The sequence below is a fragment of the Phasianus colchicus genome, chromosome 7 (assembly GCF_987193195.1).
Source record: "Phasianus colchicus chromosome 7, bPhaCol1.hap1.1, whole genome shotgun sequence".
In the NCBI taxonomy this organism is placed as follows: domain Eukaryota; kingdom Metazoa; phylum Chordata; class Aves; order Galliformes; family Phasianidae; genus Phasianus; species Phasianus colchicus.
In genome coordinates this window covers 20,376,628-20,398,179 of record NC_143442.1, presented here as the reverse complement: position 1 = coordinate 20,398,179, position 21,552 = coordinate 20,376,628, and the positions used below count along the sequence as shown (strand labels likewise).

Here is a 21,552-nt window from a genome sequence, read left to right as displayed (position 1 = left end):
GCCAGGTTGTTGCTTACTGAAATACATTTGGATTGAATACATATATATCAAGGGTTTTCTTAATTTTAGTTTGAGTTATTCCTGAAGTTCTCATTAAATTTACCATTTGTAAAGAACAGATTAAATGAAAATGGCTTTTAGAAAAATAGAGCTGGAAATTATTTTGGCCTTTCTGACCTGGAAGAGGCGATAATTTGCTGCAGCACCAGTGATTGGACATGTCTGACATTTTAGGTATTCCCTCACAGCTTCAGACCTTTGTACAGATGAACTCTGTCTGGGACGGCCTGGCAGTCAACTTTTTGTTACCAAAACATACATGAGTAGACTACGGCTGTCTTAAGCAATCTAGGGAGACAGCACCAATGGAAATGAAACTCTGGTAAGGGCAATGATAAGAAAAGGATGTCTATTATCCACAGTAATGCTCCTAACATTTTCGAAACAGCTATTACTTGTGTCTGTCCATAATTGTCATTGCTACAGTAACGGTGCAATCTTTCTCTCAGAACACTTACAGAAATTTCTCTCCACTGACTTTTCCAAATGTAAACAACCTATACAGCATCTTCTAATGTAAAACAAATGTGGTAAGTAGGTCCCACATTAAAGAATCACTTTGACTGGAATGTCTGATATACTCAAGGGATGTTTGGGTGGGTTTGAAAATGCGTTCCGTTTCCAAACTCAGTCCCATAGAGATGTATGTGTCAGTAGGAGCTGTATAGTGCATTATTTCTGAGTCTGAATGGTTGCAGGAAACAGTCACAAAATAAGTTGTGGGTTTTTTTGCTAATTTTAATATTTCTCAGGGCTCTTATTGCACATGAACGTGATTGTTTTTCAGTGTTGATGCTAACAAACAGTTGTCTATTTCAAAAATGATGCATCTCCAAAATTCTCAGTTACAGCAGAACGGTTGGAAGCCAACATCTTTATTGTCCTGCCCCGTGGTTTGTAATCCTGTTAGATAAAACGTCTTGCCTAATCTCATTAGAATGGGAGTCAGTGCAAAGGTGGGATGTTGAGCACTTCAGAATGGCTGAAAGCAGTGAAGTGAAAAGCAAGTTCTCACCTCTGTGTTAAGAAGCATGATGTTCACAATACCTATGCGGTACTTACGGTGTGTAACTTTATTATGCAGTGTGGAGGAAATTTAGCAAAGCCACTGGGTGCTTTGGGTCCCAGTTTTGCCAGCAGCTGAGGAGATGCTGGTTTCCAGGGGGCATGGAAGTGAGGAGATGCGGCACCTGCAGGGAGACCAGCAGGGTCCTGCAAAGTAGCAGGAGTCCCAGAATACTGCTGTGTGCCAAAAACACAGGCTGGAAATGCTACAAAATGTGGTTTTATTGCTACGTTAGTGAGGCACTCAGCCCATTTAATGCTGGATGTTCTTCTAGTCCAATATAGAAATGTGGCAAACCTGGAGTTGTGCAGCTCCAGGACTGAAATGCTGCAGACACAAACTGTTTACAGATGGGCTCTTACCTGTGCACACACACTTGTGGCTGCAAAAGGAAGAGGGAGGGGATTTCTACAAATTAGCTGCTTGAGAGGAAAACTAAATAGTCAAACTAGCAGCTTGGTAGTTTGATACTCAATTGCCTTTTGTTACAGTATTTTTCAAATAGCTGTTGCCATAACGACATAACATATTCTTCTTTTAATTTTTTTTTTCTGTTTGAAAAAAAAAAAAAAAAAATATATATATATATATATATATTCTTGCCAGAATTCTTCCATAATAACTTCCATTAATTGCAGTGACTTCATGTCAGTGCTGATGTCTCTTGCTGTCACGAGTCACTCACCAGTCTAGCAGATGTTTTGTTTGGTAAGGCCAATCTGAGCTTTATAAAACATGTTGTTTTTTTTTTTTCCCATCCTCAAAGAGCAAATATCAGTAAGGATGGGATTCAGAGACAATCATTTGCCACGAGACAAGGCATTTGGTACCTGTTGGGAGAATTTCTTCCATACAATTAAAACTGGGTCGGGCCAAACTGTGAAGATTCTGCTTTAAAGTAGTGACAGTGTGCCAAATACCAAGAGTTAGATTTTGGCCTGTTAGGAACACATATATACCTAGCAAAAAAAGGAGGTGGAGGAGGAATGGAGGTAAGAGATACAAATTCCTTAGAAGGCCAGTATTTTTTCCCCATTCTATAGTATCGATTTTGCTAAACTCTTCAGGTAAATGTTGTAGATGAAAGTAGTTTGGCACAGCCAAAGAAAAGTCATTGTAAAACAGTTGGGGAAAAAAAAAAAAAACAACCAAGAAGAAAGGAGTCTCTTTAAATACTGATGCTGCCCCAGAGTGCTGACAGTTTTATTTTGGATTCAAGTAATTTGCGTGACTAAGAACTAAGCACTTTTCCAGGCTATCCTCACATATGACAGTAACAAATGTGTTCAGAATATTATATTTAATAATTTGTCTACTAACATCATCTTCTTTCTGGAAACATTTTAATTGCCCATCAGTTTGTCAGATTGAGCTGCCCCTCTGTATAATGGGTTTAATACTTTCTATGTTTCCAGAGAGGGAAACTGAGGTACCAGCTCTTCAAATGCTGTGTGTCCACAATCTTTTCTTGTTACATTTCTTCTATATTCAAAGCATATAACCTCACAACAAGATCTGTAGAAGTCAAAATAGACATCCTTATTTAGTTTCTGTATTGCATGTCCTTCATTTTCAACAATATTAAATATTCAGTAGATCAAGTGTCAAAATTAATTATTTTTGTGAGGGTCCTTTAGTAATCAACCAGACCCATGTTTTCTTGCAAACTGTTTTGTTTTTCAGGCCGTCATCATAGAATTAGAAAAGATTCTGTGAATTACTTTAATGTATTATCTAAAATTAATCAGAGAATTAGAGAAATGTACTCTGTGTTATTTCTGTGCTGAACTATCTATTGTGTTGTACTGGCCATCTGTTACCAGCATGCTGCTTTGCTCGGAGAGGTGTGCAAGGGTGTACATCCACGTGTGTGCACATGTGACCGTGGTTTCTTTGCACTAGCCAAAAAAGATGTCTTTAAATCCGTAAAAGTGAAAAGTATTGCTAAATCGTGTATTGATTTCCATGCTCACTTCCAGAAATCTGCATTCACAAGAAGGGTTTAAATTAAATTCTGGAGAGAGTATTCTAGGTTTGCACAAGTGTCACTGATGTTGGTACTTGGTTATCTGGTCACAAGGCTTCAGTTACACTCCTGCTTTGAGGGCACGTCTTCTGTGTGGTTTGTGAAGGTACCTCTCATTCCAGGTCGCCTGGAAGCAGCAGTCTTTAAAACAACATCACAGATCCTGGAGGTCTATTGTGAAAATTCAGAGAGGATGGTGATTTCTTCCTTTGTAGTTGACAATTTTTTTTCCCCTAATATGTAGCTGAAAATATTTCTGTAACTGAATTAATTTCCCCTACATTCTGAAGTATTTAAAAGCACATACCCACACTGATATATTTCCACTTGTAAGAGAGCAGCAGGTCTGGCGTTGGCGTGTCTGCTCAAGGGTCTCTTTTTGGTTCAGCAGCAGAGCTGTAACGGGCTGAGAGAACCCTCCTTGATCCTACATACAAAAAGGCTGCAGCGGTGCTGCAGGCTCCTGCAATATGATGGTATGATGGGTGATGTGAATGATGTCCATCCCCACCGCTGCCGTTAGATTTCCTTTGCTGCAGCCGGGTTGTTCAGTCTGACATCGTTTCACGAAGACAGCACATCTGCAGTTTGAAAATTGAGAGAGAGGTACTACATACTCCTTTCTTACACCCCCTGTTGTTTGCGTGTCCGCGTGAAAAAATGTTAGTGAGATGTATTAAATGCACCAACAGCAACCATCTCTTTTGCACCGCCCTGCTGCAAAGGGGGTTGAGAAGACAAACTTGAAACAAAAAGAGCTTTCATACCATGGTCCAGTGTGACAAAGTCATTGTAGGTTGCTCTTAACTACCCAGGGAACATTCAAAATGGGCACTATTTGAACTCCAGAGCAGGGCCTATAATCTTGCTTAATAATTACTTCAAATGTGACAGTTTAATTCAGTGTAGGTATCCAAAACGATTTCTGAAATTAATAATAGACATGCTTTATAGCTTATGCATGTCAAAAGTTATAAGACAAGTCTTGTCATAGAACTTGACTATCTTAACGTGACTTTTTAAATAGTCTGACAATTTAAAACAATTACGTAGCATTTTGTTCTTGCTAACTTTTAAAACAAAAAAATGTTCCGTTGTGTTTATAGGGCTGACTCTGGTGAGGTGACCTCTGCGGAGGGGTTACTCTTTGAAGTTCTCCCTGAAGAGCTTCAAGGCAGCTGCGTGTCTCAGAGTGTGATTTTGTAAGGTTTTGATGCTAGAAAACTGTTTAACAAACAGCTCCAAAATATTTAGATTTTGATTAATAACACACAGTGCTGTGGTATTTAAATAATATGAAGTATGAAATCTAACATGTGGCAGAAGAGTATGTGTTCCACATGGCTAGGAGGGCAGGAATGGAAGCACACCATCAGTATCTGAGCCACAGGAAAAGTGTTTTACTAAGTCAGTTAAACTCTCCTGTAGAAATCTGTTCAACTGTTGTCTCTGCTTTCCTCTGATGCTGTGGCTGCAAGAATGCTCCTTCAGCATTGCTTCGTTCTGCAGGAATCCACATGTTGTGAGTGTGCAGAGCCTGCCTGTGGCCAGTCTGTGTACCCCACACACAGCAGTTTGGGGGGATCAGCCCGGTGCCCCAGTACAGTGCTGTGGGAATGATGCTACCAAAACCTGGGGAAACTAGTTGGATATAGCATCATGGAGAGCAGCGCTCACATGGACATTGGTCATGGGGCCTCAGAACTGAGAAGTGCCTACAGTTTGACAGTCTTCAGCATTGAAACTTAACTGACAAAAGAAGCTTTATGTGGCCAAAAGAAGGCTTACTCTGTCTGTAGGCAGTAAAATACTGCTGTGCTTGATGTCTTTGCAATGAAAGGGCTTTTGCTGACATGAAGAAATACTGAGCTGGTCTGCACTTAAGGGTTTTTTTGAGAATCCCACCTCCCTTACACCCTAATTACTATTGGGATAGGATCACATCTACTCCCATAGTAATCACAGATTAGCTTTTTCTATTAGCTCTAGGATTAGAAGTTTGCATGCAAGTATTTATTTTATTAAAAGAAAAGAATGAAAGCTATCGAGCTCTGGCATTGTATATATGGCCTTATTTGCAGATATATCTTTTAACCACCAGAACAGAAAAACTCAGACATTTGATTTCTATTTTGGGTCAAGCCAAAGGGAAAAGGAAAAAGGTGAAAGCATTTTTTTTTCCCCCAAATATTTTTTCTCTACGATAGAAACAAGATGTAAATGAAATAGCTATTTACTGGGAATACATTCACACTGTGAATATGCAAGCGGTCGCTTAGCATGCTGCTGTAATGCTGTTATTGCCCAGATGTAACGCTGTCGGTAGATGAGGTGTACCTGTTATTCTTACCAATTTCCTATTTACTTAGTTAAGTATTTATTTGTTTGTTTTCATTTGCAACAGTTGGAAATAATATACAGCTGCAGAGATACATACAACTGAGAGGACTCATAACCTGCCTTTGTGAGCATTTTTGCTTTTGATCTACCAATTTAAAGGAAACCCTTCCAAATGCAGTTCTGTGTTAGTGATGGGAGATCTAGCAAAAGGCATACTGGGTAAAACATGAATGTACTTTCAGCTGTGCTGTACAGTCTAAACTGGACATCGATGTTAAAGCGATTCTGTCTTCAGATCAACATAGCAAAAATGCAAAGAAAAGAGCTCATTTATCTAGCTGCACTGATTATATCTAGCCCACATTTGCAAATTGTTTAATTGTGAGTATTCCTGGTCTGGTATTACAGAATTGTGAGGATTTGCAGTTGTTGGTAACAAAATTTAAAATAGTCTCCATTTAGTCTCTTTCAGAAGAGTTGAAACTGGGTGAAGTGAAAACAAAAGGTACGTGATAAATAAAGGCCTTGTAAGCAAATGTCTTGATATGTAAGGGAATTATTATCTACTGACTGGAGTCTAACTTCAGAGCTAGTAACAGAACTTCCTTTTCAAGGGTCATTCACCCCATCACAGAGATAATGATATGAAGAATTTCATAGAATATTTTATGAGCAGAAACGTGACTTCTTTGTGTTTTGATTCTTCAAATTACTATTTTTAATCTCAGCTTGAGTCTCAAGCTTCTTAATCACAGTTGATTTTAGTGAATATCCACAAGAAATAGTATTTAGAGCTTTTGAAATCAGGACATTTTATTTCAGATGCAGTATTTAAGTTGCACAGAGAACTTTTTACTTGAGCATGTGGGCAGATCAGGTATAGGAAGGAGGATCAAAGCCTGAGATGGCCTCGTTCCAGCTCCTCGTTCTGCACTCCAAGCAGGCTCGTCTGAAAGACACTGGAACATCATTTTTTCATCTGATGGCTCATCGACCGAACTGGCAAGGCTTCCCAGTCAAACCCTTCTTAGGGTGTATGATTCACAGAGCTGGGCCCAGGCAAGTTCAGGTTTAGTGATTTGTATGTTTGTCACCCTGGATATGTCTTGTTTTGTTAGCAAATACAAAAGAAAACAGGTCGTGTTTGTACTCTGGAGATGCTGGTATTTGTGATTCTCCCCACATTTAAACATTTTGCGGAGTCCTCTGCTGAGCAGCTCACAGTTTCAGAAGTGTGTCCCAAAGTAGGGGATCACTACAATCCTCTTGGCATGATTTATGTATACTCTGGTTTACATTGTAGGGCTGCAGCTTTGGCATTATACAGCTTCCTCATCCCTGTCAGAGCTGTACCCAGACATCTTTATAAATGTGTTTAAGGCCGAAAATTTTAAGGAGGAGTTATCGGCATCCTTTGGGGATTCAAAAACCAAAAAGTTTTACTTTTCTTCACGCCTTCCAAATACTATGTGTTCTTATTATTTTCAAGTTGATTCAAGAATTTTTCAGTCATGTTGTGACTGAACATAGAGCACATACACAGTAATTGGATCACGAGCAGAAAAAATAAAAGAAGTAGTGACAAGAAAGATTCAGGTTGGATATTAGAAGACGTTTCTTCACCAGAGGGTGGTCGGGCACTGGAACAGGCTCTCCGGGAAAGTGATCTTGGCACTGAGCTTGCCAGAGTTCAAGAAGTGTCTGGGCAGTGGTCTCAGACATATGGTTTGATTTTTGGGTGGTCCTGTGTGGAGCCAGGACTTGGGCTTAATGATCCTTATGGGACCCTTCCAACTCAGGGTATTCTATGATTCTACTTTTGAAATTGTTTTATATGAGATCTCCGCTTATAACATCTCATTTCACATGGTGCTGATGGTAATATTGGTATGAAATTGACCTTTGTAAATTCATCTCTACATTGATTACATTTGCTCGCTCCACTCTCTTACACAGGAAATCACTGAGGCAGTGGTTTTGATTCGTAGCCTGTTGGGGTCTTTGGATTGTTTCTAAAGAAATCCGATAAGGACATCTGAGAAACTATATTCATCCACAGAACATCGCCTGTAATTATCCAATTAAATGCTTTTAACTCATCTTGCAGCTTTTTGAAACACCAGAGAAGCTTCCCAGATCTTTCTTTTTCAAGGTCTGAAGGTACTAAAAAGTCCTTAAGCTTCTGTTCCTCAGAAGCCCTTGCTGGGGCTGTTTCTAAAACGGCTTGATGCTTCTCAGCTGGGTGAAAGACATTTAAGCATGTGCTAAGTGTAACAAGTGTAGGTGAGAGGTTAGGTCATGTCCTTAATTACTTCATTCCTTTTCCGGGTTTGGGAACCTAATGCTGTATCTTGACTGTTCTGTCATTCACCCTTGCAGGTACAGGTTGTGGAGATGGCTGTGAGTCATCTATACAAATGCTTAATGTGCTTCTTACCAAGTGCTTTACCAGCTCTGGTCATTAAGGATGTTTTTGTGGCTAGCACAGCTGGTGTTTTGTCAGGAGGTGTACCTGTTCTTCAGTTTCAGTGCTGTGAAGGTTACCTAGCTCCTCATGTTATTGCAGCAGTGAGATTATTGCTAGTACTGCTAACCATCATTTCCTTTCTTGCTGTATGCTGTTCTTAGGTATTTTGTGCTTGACAGTATACCTCTTAAGGGAAGTGTGAATCTTAAGCTCAATGAACCCTGAGGCAAACAGCATTTCAGTCTTGTCATACTGGCAATATACCAAGTGCTAAATGAAAAAAAAACAGAAATGACAGAATAAATAACTGAAGATCACCTCTGGCCTGAGTCAAGAGGATTTCTTTCTCTGCCTTGCAGGCAGATAGGTCTGCAGATGCTGTTGTTGCTGGGTCTCTTGAGCACATGGCCCATGAGCTCAAAAGTGAATTGAGGAAGGTTTCCTGTGTTGTCTCACACTGTCAACTCAAAAATATGCAGAAGATATGTACAGAACATCATTGCTGGTTTCCTGCAAGAAAACGCTGAGAGAGGGTAAGTGTACTGAGATTGTATTGGGGTGGACTTTCTGTGGCTGGACATCTCTCTTGATTGTTGGATGCCTTTATAAAGTAGCCTGTACTACTTCTGGGGCAGTGCAGAAGGCATTAGTGAAAATGAAAAATATCTCAGATACTTGTTGTGAAGATGGTTAACTTTAGCTAAGAAGTTCCTGGGAAGTATTTATGGTTTTATCCAGTGAAATAAGCAACGAAGGTGTGAGCTCTCCTTTCTGTCGTAAACTATAGGGGGCATTGAAGCAAAATTCTTAGACATTTGTTTTCTTACACTTTTAACTGCACTTTTAAAATACATACTGTGAGCCTTTTTTCTTTTCTGGTTTTCAAATGCTAGTTTTGCCAGTGCAGAACTCTGAAATAAAGAGGAATTAGGGCTGATTCTTTGGAAGGTAAGTTGAGAGGGGCATACGAGTGTTTTTAGCTGCGTGTTTTGGGCTAAACTGCTATGGAGCCTGCTGACATGCACTGCAGTTCTGCTTTGTCACTGGAGTTTTCTGGCAATTTCTGGACTTCTGGCTGGTCCTGATTGGTGTCACCAAACCTGCTTTGCTCTTCCTGCAAGCCACTCCAGATTTCTCTTAGTTTTTTGAGCTTTAGGTCTGTCGTGCCAAGTGAAGCTCCAGTGGATATCATTTAACAGATTATGTAAAAAAATTGAATGCTGATGTCACTGCTGTACTTGGTTAGCATTTTGTATGTAACCTTTTTCCCCCTTTACAATCACTGGAGAACTCTGGGGACTAGGTTACCATGCCACTTGTATCAAACAAGGTGAAAAATACTTTTTCATATTTAGATCCCTGTTTTTACCCCCATTTACATCATGGCACATTAAAGATTTCCATTGTTCAAATCAACAAACACTTTTTTTTTTAAGGTTCCTAACCATTTTCATAATTTTGGTTTCCATTAGATATTTGACATTACTCAAATAAAGTACTGAATACAACACTTCATTTATCACTTGTGTTTTTGCAGATTTTTCAAGCATTTATTTTTATTATTTGTTCATTATGATGCACTGCTTCAAATGACTTATTTAAACAAGGATTCTGAAATTTATTAATGCATGTAGAAAGGTCTAGAAAAAAATACTGTTGTTTGTATGAAACAGTGATGTTACTGCAAACATCACTGAGTCATTATGGTTTTGCCATTTTATTCAAGATGGTCAGAGCTTATATTTGCCGCTCAACTCCAAGATTGTTTTGGAGCTGCTATCCTAAGAATCAGCTAATGTTAGAAATAAGGCAAATTATGAATGCAACATGACATAGTCATCAATAGACTACAAAATACACTTTAAAAAACTGTCCTTTTACAAACATGACACAGCCTCTGCTGTAGCACCATATGCTCTAAAAGCTGCAGATACATTTTAGAAAACACTGATGAAGCCATTACTGCTCCATCCATTTGTTCATAGTATATATCATTATTCAAGAAATTTAAGAACTGTAATGATGGCAAATCACACAGAAAGAAAAGAAAAGGAACATGGACTTTGTCAGAAACAAGGGCTACATTTTTATTCAAGAGGCCCATAATGATGGAAAATCACAGTGGAAGGCAGAGACGAAACGGGGATCCCATAAAGGACTGACACGCCACAGTGGCACAAGTAGTAGAACAGTCATAGCAAGTGGATAAAAATAAAGAAAACAAAATTAACTAGAGGAGAGCTGGACTCGGGATGTAGTGCAAACAGAAACAAATCACAGCAAATGCTACAGATTAATTTCAAAGAATCTGCCGAGAACGAATAGAGAGACAAGTTGCATCAATATTAATGAAGCTGAAATAGAACTCCAAACGACCACGAGTGCAAAATGGCACAGAAAGCATTTTCTTTTAAATAGGTTGGAGATTGGATCACAAGACCTTCATAAATATGAAGGGAATTCACAAAAGGCATCATTACAAGAAACGCGATAAACAATCACGGCGTAAATCTTACGGATGAACTGTAGGATGATTAATTACCACTGTGCATATATAGTATATTTAATCCATAGCTTATAGAAAAGATGTTTGGAATAGTAACAGAAGAGTGTTTTTTGGTATCTAATTACTTATATACATCTTAAATGAATCTTATGTATCTCCAGGCATCAATCTTTGTAAATTGTAACCACGTGTCAAGCATAGGATCTCCCTTAGCTAGGAGCAGAGCAGGTGAGTACCTCTCTTGACAAACATTGCTCTTCCTGAAGGCACTCAGGTCTGAGGCTGACTTTCAGCATCACAGAGATAAAATCAATTGAGCTGTTTTACTTATGTAACAAATCAACCTGCTGAAGGTTTTGCATCTGACGCAGCAGTGGCCACGCGCTTTCCCTTCCTCTCGTAGTAGGTTATTGGTGTTACCTCAGTACCTTCCTGCAACCCCACAGCAGTTGTTGCTTCCACTCTGAGGCTTGTAGCGCCCCGGCTGTAAGTATGCTGACCTTTGTTACCTTGTAGTAAAGACACGATGATCTGAGTAAAGCAATAAAACTACTTTGTAAGGCAGAGTTTCCATTTAAACGTGAAATGGGGATATAAAACATTGATATAAATGTATATGAAGACATAGACCAGGTTTGGCAAAAGAACAGCGCTTTGTGGGGAGCCGTGCTCTTATTTTTCTTTGGTGGGGAGGCACTGCAAGCAGTAGGCCGTAGTTAAACTCTGGCTGAAAATATCTCTGCAATACTTAAAGTCTGAAACTTAGTAGTAAAATCTGTATTCAAGCATCCACGCTTAAATAATACAGTGGTTGTATTCACAGAAACATCAGGATTGTGAGTCTTTTAATACCTTTGAAATTGCTGTGAATTTGTGATTTGTGCTGCATCTGCACAATATACAATATATACAATAGTGTACAGATGCACATTGTTTCCTTCAGACCTTCCAGGTGAACCAAGTAGGTCACCTGGAAGGATTTGACTCTTGGTTTATGCAGTTCTTTGTCAAGTGTGGGGAATACCTGGGTGCCTATGTTTAATTCATAAATTGGGGTTACAATTTATACACTTGTTCATGTGTTCTGGAAAGTCACAGAAGAAGTTATGAAGGAGCAAAAAGGTCCTCTTTTGAACACTTAAATGCAGCTGTACTGTAGACTGTGGCTTTTGCCAGAGCTGAAGGAATTTTCTAGTATTTTGTGAATAACGTCTCTTAACTTTCTGTGAGTAACTCTTCTTTCCAGGCTCTAGAAAAGCAGATGAATAGTATTAAAGTAATAATCAGTTTTATCAGAACACTTCAGGTTATAGGAATAATAAGCACGTTAAATTAAAAATCCCTGCATGATGTTCTTCAAAGTTTTGTTTGATTCACATTTTGCAGTCATTTTGCAAATTAGATGTAGTGTACAGAATTGTATAGTTTTCATTTTACTTAGAAGTTTTTCAGGTAGCTCTATCAGTCTGTTCTTTCATGAAAATAGACTATCAGGCTGGAAAATAACTCAATATGCATTATGCTAGGCCCAGAGCGAGATTTGTGGCTTTTACTGATAAGACATTTTTGAGCTCAATAATCCAGATCTGTCAGTGCGTTTTTGTACTGTGCTCAGTATGTGAAATGAAGTAGTTACTGCAATCTTTCATAAAGAAATCACATCACAAACATTTTAATGCCCTAGAACAGTAACAGAAAATGTCTTTGCAAACCAGTGTAACTCTGCTCTCTTTGGATGGACTTAGCTGCAAGCAGCTAAGAAACCAGACTAAATGCCGAAGCTGATACTGGCTTTGGTTACTATGCTGTAATGTCTGATTCACACCTCACCCAAAAAGTCAAGTTTAGAGATGAATTGTAGAAAAAAAACACAGTGTTATCTACAGTTTCTTTCAGATAGCGTCTGAGGCTGCCCATAGATTTATAGGAAACAGATGCAGAGCTAGCCTTTTAACAGGCTTATTCCCAGTCAGCATTCTTGCTGTGTTTTTTTAATGGTTACACAAGACCCACCTGAATTCAGAGACAGCAATCTTGTAGGTTACAGCATCTCCTTCCATGCCACTAATACCCTTCAAAGTGTAAGAAGTATGTCACATTCGCATTCCTTCCTTCTGCTTCATAGTTGAACTACTGAGTACCATTCACTTTACAGTGCTACCACTCCCAGCACTAAATAACATGAGGTCCAAGCTTTTTTGTAGATCGCTACCATATCTTTCCTTCTAGCAGTCTTTTCATGTCTTAGGGTTTCATTTGTAGGAAGGAAAAAAAAAAAAAAAAGAGGGTTGTGCTTGGATGGTCCTAGAATCCTTAAAGCCTGGGGAAAGTCTCGTAGAGTCTACTCGGTGATCAGTCCAAATTTAAAATACTTTTCTCTGTTTTCAGTAGTAGTAATCACAGAAGTGTTTTTATTTTAGATTGGTACTTGCTTTTACACTGTCATTTTGCTGGGATCCTGGAAATTCCAAAGTAAACCTGTCATTTTTGAACTAAAATTTCATTAATTTCATGTCATTCCCCAGTAATTTCTCCTACTACAGTACTTCTCTTGGTTCTGTCAGGGATCAAATCTGTCTTTTGCTCTTCTCAGTATGGAAATCTCAGTACATATTTGGCTGAAATATCCAGACTCATGATTTAGGACTAAAATATTAATGTGGTGGATCAGACTGTTATGCTCCTGAGCCATTTAAGTATGAGCCATTGCTGAAAGTGGTAAGAGCTACTTTCTGCCACCACAGTGATCCTGACCAGCTGTGGATCAATGCTGACATCACTGACCATCTCCTACCTTCTGCCATTCCTTAAGCAAGAAGAGTAAATCATAGAATCATAGAATTCCAAGGTTGGAAACGACCTGCAAGATCATCTAGTCCAACTGTCCTCCCATACCATTGCTACCACAAGCCTCTAAACCATATCTTGTAGCTAAACTAATAAATAAACTAATAAAGAAACTGCAAAGTGTAGTATAAATTTATTAATATAAAAGATGGTCTAAAGGTAAATTCTCTATGGAATTGGATGAATCTATAGTTAAAAAAAAAAAAAACCACAACCAAAACCTAGTGAATCCTACCGAGCCCACTGTTTTAAAATGTTGTATTAAAGCACTGTTCAGCTGGATGATGAGAGCCTTTAAATTCCGCAGAACTCAATGAACAGTGTTTAGTTTGACTGTGCCCTTGGGCAGCATTTCTTTTCAAGGCTGTCCTGTTGCCTCCCAGTGGCAAGGACCCAGGCAACCCTGGGTTGCTGATGTGCAAAAGCAACTTTGTTCTTCTAACCCCCTGGGTTGCGCTGAACGTTGCCCAGTCACAGCGAGGATCAAGGGCTCTGTGTTTATTCCTTCAGTTCTCCAAAACCACTTATTTTTGCAGTTAACGGTGACTTTGCAGTAAATATATGTTCTGGGAAGCAGAAAGCAAAGAGTATGTTGGTGGCACAAACCACAAGGTGTTTGTTTTATTACTCTGCCTTAAATATTGTTTTTAATCGGGTAGAGTTGCTCTAGGGCTGTTTGACTTCTGCATGCATTCAGAATGTACAGTAAGCTGTATTTTGGCAGTATGTTTGTGTTGGAGAGTTAAGCTGATATAATTGTATTCTAGGTGGTTTTTTTTTTCTTTTAAACTTACAGAATACATCTCAAGTATCAGTTAGGATTGTTATGGTATTAGCTATACGTGCCAGTTTGAGGAGAGATTGTTCACCTTTATGATAGATTTGGATAGAACCATTCAACCAAGTAAGGCAAACCATGACTCTAGTTGTGACTCAAAAATAACGTTATGTAAGGTGAAGTATTACATTGCCAAAAGAAGGTTTCTAGTGGGTGGAATCAAATGCTTTAAAATCCTTAAAATCTGCTGTATTGAACTGGCCATGCCTAACAGTAAATTAGGTGTAGAAGTTGAGATGAATAGCAGGCATCGTTACAGCTAATTGCATGATGAGGTATAAAGAGCATAAGTAAACTATATTAAATCTTGCGCAATTCTCGGATGCGCAGCACTGACTTTGGTACTGTATTAAATACATGGAGTAGAAGCAGCAGAAGTGGTCAACATCTAAACAATATTGTTTTCCTCTTCCAGACTTCATCTGTTTTCTCAGATATCTAAAGTTGAAGTTATGCACACTGCAATATTTTTTACATATATACATACATATGTATATATATCCTAAAAATATATATATATATATATATGTTACTTCACATAGCAAACAGCTGATACCTGTATTGTGCTCGTGAGAAGAACAAATAAAAGCTAAACTTAACTGTCTACTAGGTAAATAGCAACTTTCTTGTCACACACAAATATTCATCTAAGTTCATTATTTTTATGTTAAGGAGACAGTCAAAATGTTTATCTTCTGAGAGAGATGCCTAAACTAAAAGGATGGACAATGAAATTGACTGACAAAACATTAGGAAGGTGAGGAAATGTAATTAATGGAAATGTTCCTTGAAAGGAGCCTTTCAGGATGTTTGTGGTCTTATAACTCAAGCTAGGCAAATTCATCCCTTAGTTTTGCAATGAAATAGCTTTGCATGACTCCACTTTCAGAACACAGAGTAGTATGGGAAGAGTGCACAGTCCAGATCTTTAGAAGGGTGGAAAACCAAGATGTGTTTATTCCAGGCTGAACAAAAATGCTATTTTTGCTTACTGAAGGGTTTTATTTGTAGATGTGAAGGCATGTTACCAGCAAGAACAGAGTATTGATGATTATCACTATACTAATAGAAAATCTCTGAGTGGATACAATAATCTTCTCAATCACACTGTAACAAAATCTTTTGTCGCTCAGACAGAAAATAAGTTGTGTGATTTTTTTCATATGTAATTCTAAATTACATATGAAAACAGGAAAACATGTTTCTTACATATTTTTTCTAATGTTCAAGATCATATTCTTCTTATTGTGACCTAGATGATATATAATCTGATGATACTCTCACCTTGACTCCTTCACTCTGGTGTTTTTCAAGTTCTGAGAATTTAATCTTGCGGACTTAAAATAGGACGTGCCATAAGAACAGCTTTTACTGTCTTCTCTCCTTCAATTTTCTTAGCAGGCAAACACTTGATGGTGTCTGTCTGTAATGGTTCAGAGGAACGGAGAGTCTGAGTTAAAGAAAATGTCTTTAATGTAAAAGCCTTGGTCTGACTTCTGTAACTTTCCACAATTAATTTTTTAATGGATTCTAAACAATCCCTCTTTTTTTTTTTTTTCCCCTTCAAATCTCCAGTAAATTCCTAGATGCGTGCTCTGAAGAGGATTACCTTGTTATTTATTAAATTGCCATATGAATAGTTATAAATAAATCCTCTCGTGTTCACACTGGGCTCCTCTTGAGCATATGCCACCTTTATTAACATAAATAAGCGTGAACAAAAATGTATCAGCTTGCATGTTTCCTAGTGCTCCTTCCATCCATTGTTGATGCATGCTGCATATCCCTGGATGCTGGGTGTTCTACCTCTCCATTGCCCGTTCCTGTGCAGGATTGTTGGGTCAGGAAGACAACCAGGAAATATGAATCCCTATCTCTACTTGCAATGAGCAGGATTACTCTTTGTGCCTCGATGTTTCCCTTTCATTTATGTTATTTCCAGAAGGGTCTTGCTCACCATTCACTTACAAGCAGTAATCATCCCAGAAAGCTTTTGGAGATCACATTCAATAAAGAAGCCTCTATGGAAGGACGTCCTAAATAATGGCATGACATCTTTTGACAGGGCCAATTTAGGCTGAAAGAAATGTTGTTTTCTTGCTGATTTATTTATTTTTGGTGAACTGTTTTAACAGAAGTTAGATGAAGTTAGATGAAAAATGAATTATTCTTCAGTTAAAGTATTTTAAAAAAACTCACTAAAGCAAATTACGCATGCAACTAAGGTAAATATTTGCAGAGTGTCTGAAGATAACATGAACATTCATGACGCAAGAAAATAATGAACTAGGCATATAATGCAGCCTGAGTCTAATCACTATGGACTCATTTTCAAATCTTTTTTTTTATGTTCAGAAAATGATGTAATCAAAGTAATTTGATTGGGGGATTAGTGGTCTTAATGACTCCTGCAGGTAGTTAACTATCTTCAATGCATTTACAGATTAAAATTATATATTTGTTTCTTTGAGAGAGAAAATGGAAAAATTCTTTAAAGCTACACTGGCGGTTGTAAGAATAAAGTATCCAGGCTGTGTTGCCTCGTACCATCTAGAAATACTGACTTCTGAAGCCAGCCACTTTTTCCCAAAACTGAGCAGAGGGTCTCATTCAGTCCCGCATCTGGAGGTTGAAGGGGCTCTGTGTTCTTGTGTTCTCCTTCATATGAACTGTGGAGCTGATTCTGTAGAGTCGTTGCTGAAGCAGCAAAGATGCAGGTTATTATACTAATGATCACTCATTATACACTAAACTCCTGTTTACAGGTTAAATGGGACCCCTGCGTGGAGGTAATTTTTCTAGCACAACTGCAACATCTTGCACATCCCTTTCACTTCCTTCTGCCTTGCCCAGCCCATTTTGGCAGACTGTGCTGCACAGGACCATGCAGGTCTCGATGATCCATTGCAGGAAGGTGCGGCTGTGGCCTGTGCACCTGCAGCAGCTGGCTGTGGGCTCTGCTCCCACCTCCTGCTGAGCTGCTGACTTCTCCGGCTTGGGCTGCCTGATGTGTGAAACCAGGGTTGTTTTTTATTTGTTAACCAGCCCATTTCTTTGACTCTTCGCTGATTTTTGGGGGGAGGGGTTGACTGTTTCAATTTCCCAGGAGGGGAGCCCCAGCTGGTTGGTGCTGCAATGTTGGGAGCCCAGGATCAGCCCTCAATGAGATTTTGGAGTATTTTGTGGCACACAGCCATCTCTAGATGGGTAAGGCTCATCAACAACTGTTTTTTTTTTTTTTTTTTTTTTTTTTCCAATGGGCATGTGTACTTTTGCTGGTTTTGATTTATAGTAAATGAGTTACTGCTATATATGCATATATTATTAAGCAAAAGCAATTACGTTTGATTGTAATGCATTCAAATGACGAACTTCTACACCATCAGCATTAGGCACAGCGCTGGACTACGGATGTCTATGTCTGTGCACGGCTCTGGAAAAGTTACTGGATGTGGCGTGGAATTTCCGTCAAAGCTCCAGGAGCGTCCTTTCGTTGCGGTGCACCATTAGGCACAGAACCACGGGCGCCCCACGGCCAGCCTCGCAGGCGGGGCGGCGGCGCAGGAGCTCGGCGGGCAGCCCGCAGCGGCCCGGCCCGTCAGCGCAGCGACGCCGCCGCCCCGCCCGCCTCCCGCCGCCGACCTTTCCCCTCGCCTGGGCCCGGCCAATGGGCGAAGCGGCCCCGCCTGTTCCGCCGCCGGCAGCTGCCGAGCCGGCGTGTCCGCCTCCGCGTGCCAGGGCTGCCGCCGCGCTCCGCTGGGCCCCAGCCGCCGTCCCGTCCCGCGAGGTGAGCCCGCCCGCCTTCCCCGGGGCCCGGCGGGGCGGGTCCCGCTCCTCTTTCCCCCCCCCCATCCCTTTCTTTCCCTCCGCTCGCAGCGCGGCGGGCCCGGCAGCGGCAGGCAGCAGCAGGCCGCACGGCCGGGGGTTGCCGGGCACCTCGGGGGGAGACGGCAGGGGAGGTGCGGGTCCCTCACCGAGCGCTGCTCTGCGTCCCCAGATGGCCCCGAAGAAGGCAGGCGACGGGGTGAAGGCGCACCCGATTATCGGCAGGTTCGGGACGTCCCTGAAGATCGGGATCGTCGGGCTGCCCAACGTGGGGTAGGTGCCCGCCCGCCGCTTCCTGCCGTGCGCGTGTGCCCGCCGGGCCGCTTGCTTACGGGGGGGAGGAGGTGAGCGGCAGCGGCAGCGAACGGGACGGCCCCCCTTGGAACTTCTGGAGAGCTGGTGAAGCAGAACTCGCCTGAGCGGCGAAGGTGCGCGCGGTGCCGGCCGTGGGCAGCTGCTGCGGTGTGTGAGCGCGGGGCTGGAAGCGGCTCCTGCCGGGGACAGCGCGGCGGGCTCTGCTGTTGAAGTCGAGGGGCAGTTTGGTGCTGCGTGTGGTTTGGGGGAAAGATGTGTTTCTACCCGGCCCTCGTAAATTCTACTCGTTTGGATTTATCTAACAACATTTTTTTCTTATAGGAAATCCACGTTTTTCAATGTGTTAACAAAGAGCCAAGCGGCAGCAGAGAATTTTCCCTTCTGTACTATTGATCCAAACGAGAGTCGAGTTCCTGTGCCGGATGACAGGTTTGACTTCCTGTGCCAATATCACAAGCCTCCAAGGTAACTCGAGTTCTTGCTTTGTACCTCCTTGCTGAAGCAATAGAAGTAGCATTACTGAAAGTAAACTTTTCATGGAAGTGTATTGCAAATGCAACATCTTTGTTTTTACCGGTGTCTCCTTTAGTATGTGTGGAAAGTGGATTCTTGTTTGGAAACGAAAATGTTAGGTGCTGTCAGAGCTCAGAAACTAAAATAAGTGCTTGTTATTTATTGATTTCTGCTTGCACTAACATGTGGATGTATAAAAATGAACGTACATAAATCGTAGCACAAATTAGCATGCGTGTCTGCTGTAGTTCAGTAGTTGGGCCTCAGTTTTTTGAGTCAGGTCTCACAGATATCTAAAAATGATTGATCAATCATTGACCAGGAATACATTTGTTAGCTTAAGTTTCAGGTTCAAACAAATTACTTCTGTCAGTAATTCTTGTGAATTTTTTTAATATTGAAAAAATACATGGAACTATTTACTTAAGTAAGTTGTTGTAGCTTACTTCTCAGTCCCAAGTGAGTATTAAGCTTGCTTGTTAATATACAGACCAAAAATAAGACAAAGTGTTTGGGCTGTTGGTTGTGAAGAAATAATGACGTGGTTTTTAAGGTGTTTTTTTTTAAAGACAAAGTTATAAATTGTGATATTATTACTGCTTGGCCACATGAATACTATTCTTGTTTAGCTGTCATCAACTACTTATAAATCAGTAAAGTGACCAAGAGATAAGTAGCACTTCCTGCTCACCTCTTTTTGCCATCCCAAAGGAACGCATGGCCTCTCTCTGGTGGTAAAAGAAAATAAAAGCATCAGCACCACAAAAGACCTTTTAATATCACTGAATATTGTCACTGGATAGTAAATTGGATACAAGTAGTAAATCCACTTTCACTTGAATGGTATTTAGACTTTCAGTCTAGAAAGAAAGTGTTTGTTACTTGAAATAAATGAGTTTGGGGATTAGTGGGTAGCTCCTCTGGATTCAGTTACTCACAGAAGCAGTAATGGTGAGTACAGCCTCCAGTAGTGAGGAGGGACTTCTGCACTGCTCTGCTGTTTGGAAACAAGCCAGAATTGGCTTTCTAAGAAGTTGTTGTGTTGTAGATATTTCATGTTGCTACTTTTACTAATCTGACTTGTCATGTCTTAAAAGGGTGACTCCTGCTTAAAGCATACAAATGCTAGGGGAGGAAGAGGAGTTTCTCAAACAGATCTGATATAAAGTTTTTAAAGGCTGAAGAGCCTGTACTGAAACCAGGAGATGAGTAACGTTTGTTCTTAACAAAGAGAAAAGAGATGGGCGTTTTACCCTGGTGCTGAATAATCTGTTCTGTTGCTGGGTCAGATTGTGTAACAGGTAGAGCTTCAAATGGCAGAGAAATTTATTGAATTGTGTTAGAAATGAACACAAAGCTAGAGCTAAGAGAATTTTCAAGCAGGTGTGTTGGAAACCTGCTGCATTATAAGCTAAGTTGGACCTTTAGTTTGGCTTTTTGGGGTCTCCTAGTGGGTGTGAGGTTTCATTATGCTTTACTGCATGCTGCAGGGAAATCATTGGGGTGGTGGTGGAGAAGAAAGACTGTGGAAATACAGGACAGAAATGAAAATAGAGCATTTTGACTGTGATGCTTCAATGTCAAGTCAAAGCCTTAGGTGCATGATGCCTGTTTCACAACTACATAACTCGTTACGCTGAATGATTATTCGTGGAAGCTTAGGAAATAAATGTATGCCTTACCTCCTCTCAAATTTTGGCACAAATATATTTGTACAACAAATTTCAGACTGTATGCATGTGTTTGTATAAAAAAAAACCACAAGAAAATGGTGTTTGTTACCTGGGATCTCTTTGTATCTTGGCTAAGAAAATAAAGCACTCTAAGCATGAAGGAAACTGTCATAAACCACCGCTGTGCTGAAGAAACAGGTGTTGCCTTTTAAAGTAACTGAGTTTTTAGTAGGAACTTGAAACAAATTGGTAAGGAAGATGCCTCTTTCTTTTTTAAATGCATAAGCCTTTGAATGCATCACTCTGTTCCTGATGGAATATTCTGACCACTGGATTACCAAACTGTGCCTTCTTTGCCCCAGCAACTCTTGCAATCTTTGCTACAGTGCACTTGTACAGTGAGGGTGGTGTGCTGGCACTGTTGCTGGATTTCTGAGTGAGGTTAAAAAAATAAAATAAAATAAAAATCCTTGCTCCAAGATTGTGTATGTGCTTAAAATATAGAGGCACTTCTGGATGCCGTGGTGTTTCATGTTACACATTACTGTGACATGCTTTGTGGTAGATCAGTGTTGCACTGATGTGTGCAAACGATCGGTTGGTGCCACCTGTTCCTGGTGATCATGTGAAGCTCAGTGACATTCATCTAATGCTGGCTAACAAATCTTAAGAAACAGAAATTTATCTGTATAGAGAAGGGTCAAAAAGAAAATCTAGTAGTTTTTGTTCTTTAAAAAGTACTAAGGCACTTGATACCTGTGGTACTTTCTCCCCCATTTTTGCAGTGTTTTCTGTTTGCCACGATATTCACTGTCTTTCAGAGCATAGGCAAGTACGAATAGTTCCTGCCTTTTCTCCTTATCTCTGTGTTCATCTATGATGAAATAGAGATTCAGTTTTAGGGAGCAGGCTGCTGGGATCAGTGGTGCTTTGCTTTGCTTAGGATGTTAGTTTTGTGATAGCTGAGATGAAGAAGAGAAATCATCCTGGGGACCTGGATATTCTATTCTCAAAGATCTCTCTTCTCTTAGTAAGTTGTGAAATAAGCTGGTGTTTGGCATCCATTGTCTGACACC

The 21,552-nt window shown here is 40.2% G+C and overlaps 1 protein-coding gene and 1 long non-coding RNA gene across 3 annotated transcripts in view; both read left to right on the top strand.

Moving 5' to 3' along the window:
* Positions 1 to 7,789: 7,789 nt before the first annotated feature.
* Positions 7,790 to 17,685, top strand: LOC149917257 (uncharacterized). 2 transcript variants are annotated; one of them, XR_016468291.1, is made up of 5 exons: positions 7,790 to 7,871; positions 8,319 to 8,492; positions 10,627 to 10,693; positions 17,257 to 17,357; positions 17,537 to 17,685. It is a non-coding gene; the product is annotated as an uncharacterized LOC149917257 (long non-coding RNA). The 2 variants fall into 2 exon arrangements; XR_016468292.1 differs by lacking the exon at positions 17,257 to 17,357.
* A 94-nt stretch (positions 17,686 to 17,779) lies between these two features.
* Positions 17,780 to 21,552, top strand: part of OLA1 (Obg like ATPase 1) — an 86,217-nt gene continuing 82,444 nt past the window's right edge. Inside the window, exons 1-3 of the mRNA XM_031599452.2 lie at positions 17,780 to 17,937; positions 18,148 to 18,248; positions 18,612 to 18,755. Coding sequence (XP_031455312.1) covers positions 17,818 to 17,937; positions 18,148 to 18,248; positions 18,612 to 18,755 — 365 coding nt within the window. The 5' untranslated portion in view covers positions 17,780 to 17,817. The remainder of the gene's footprint in view (positions 17,938 to 18,147; positions 18,249 to 18,611; positions 18,756 to 21,552) is intronic.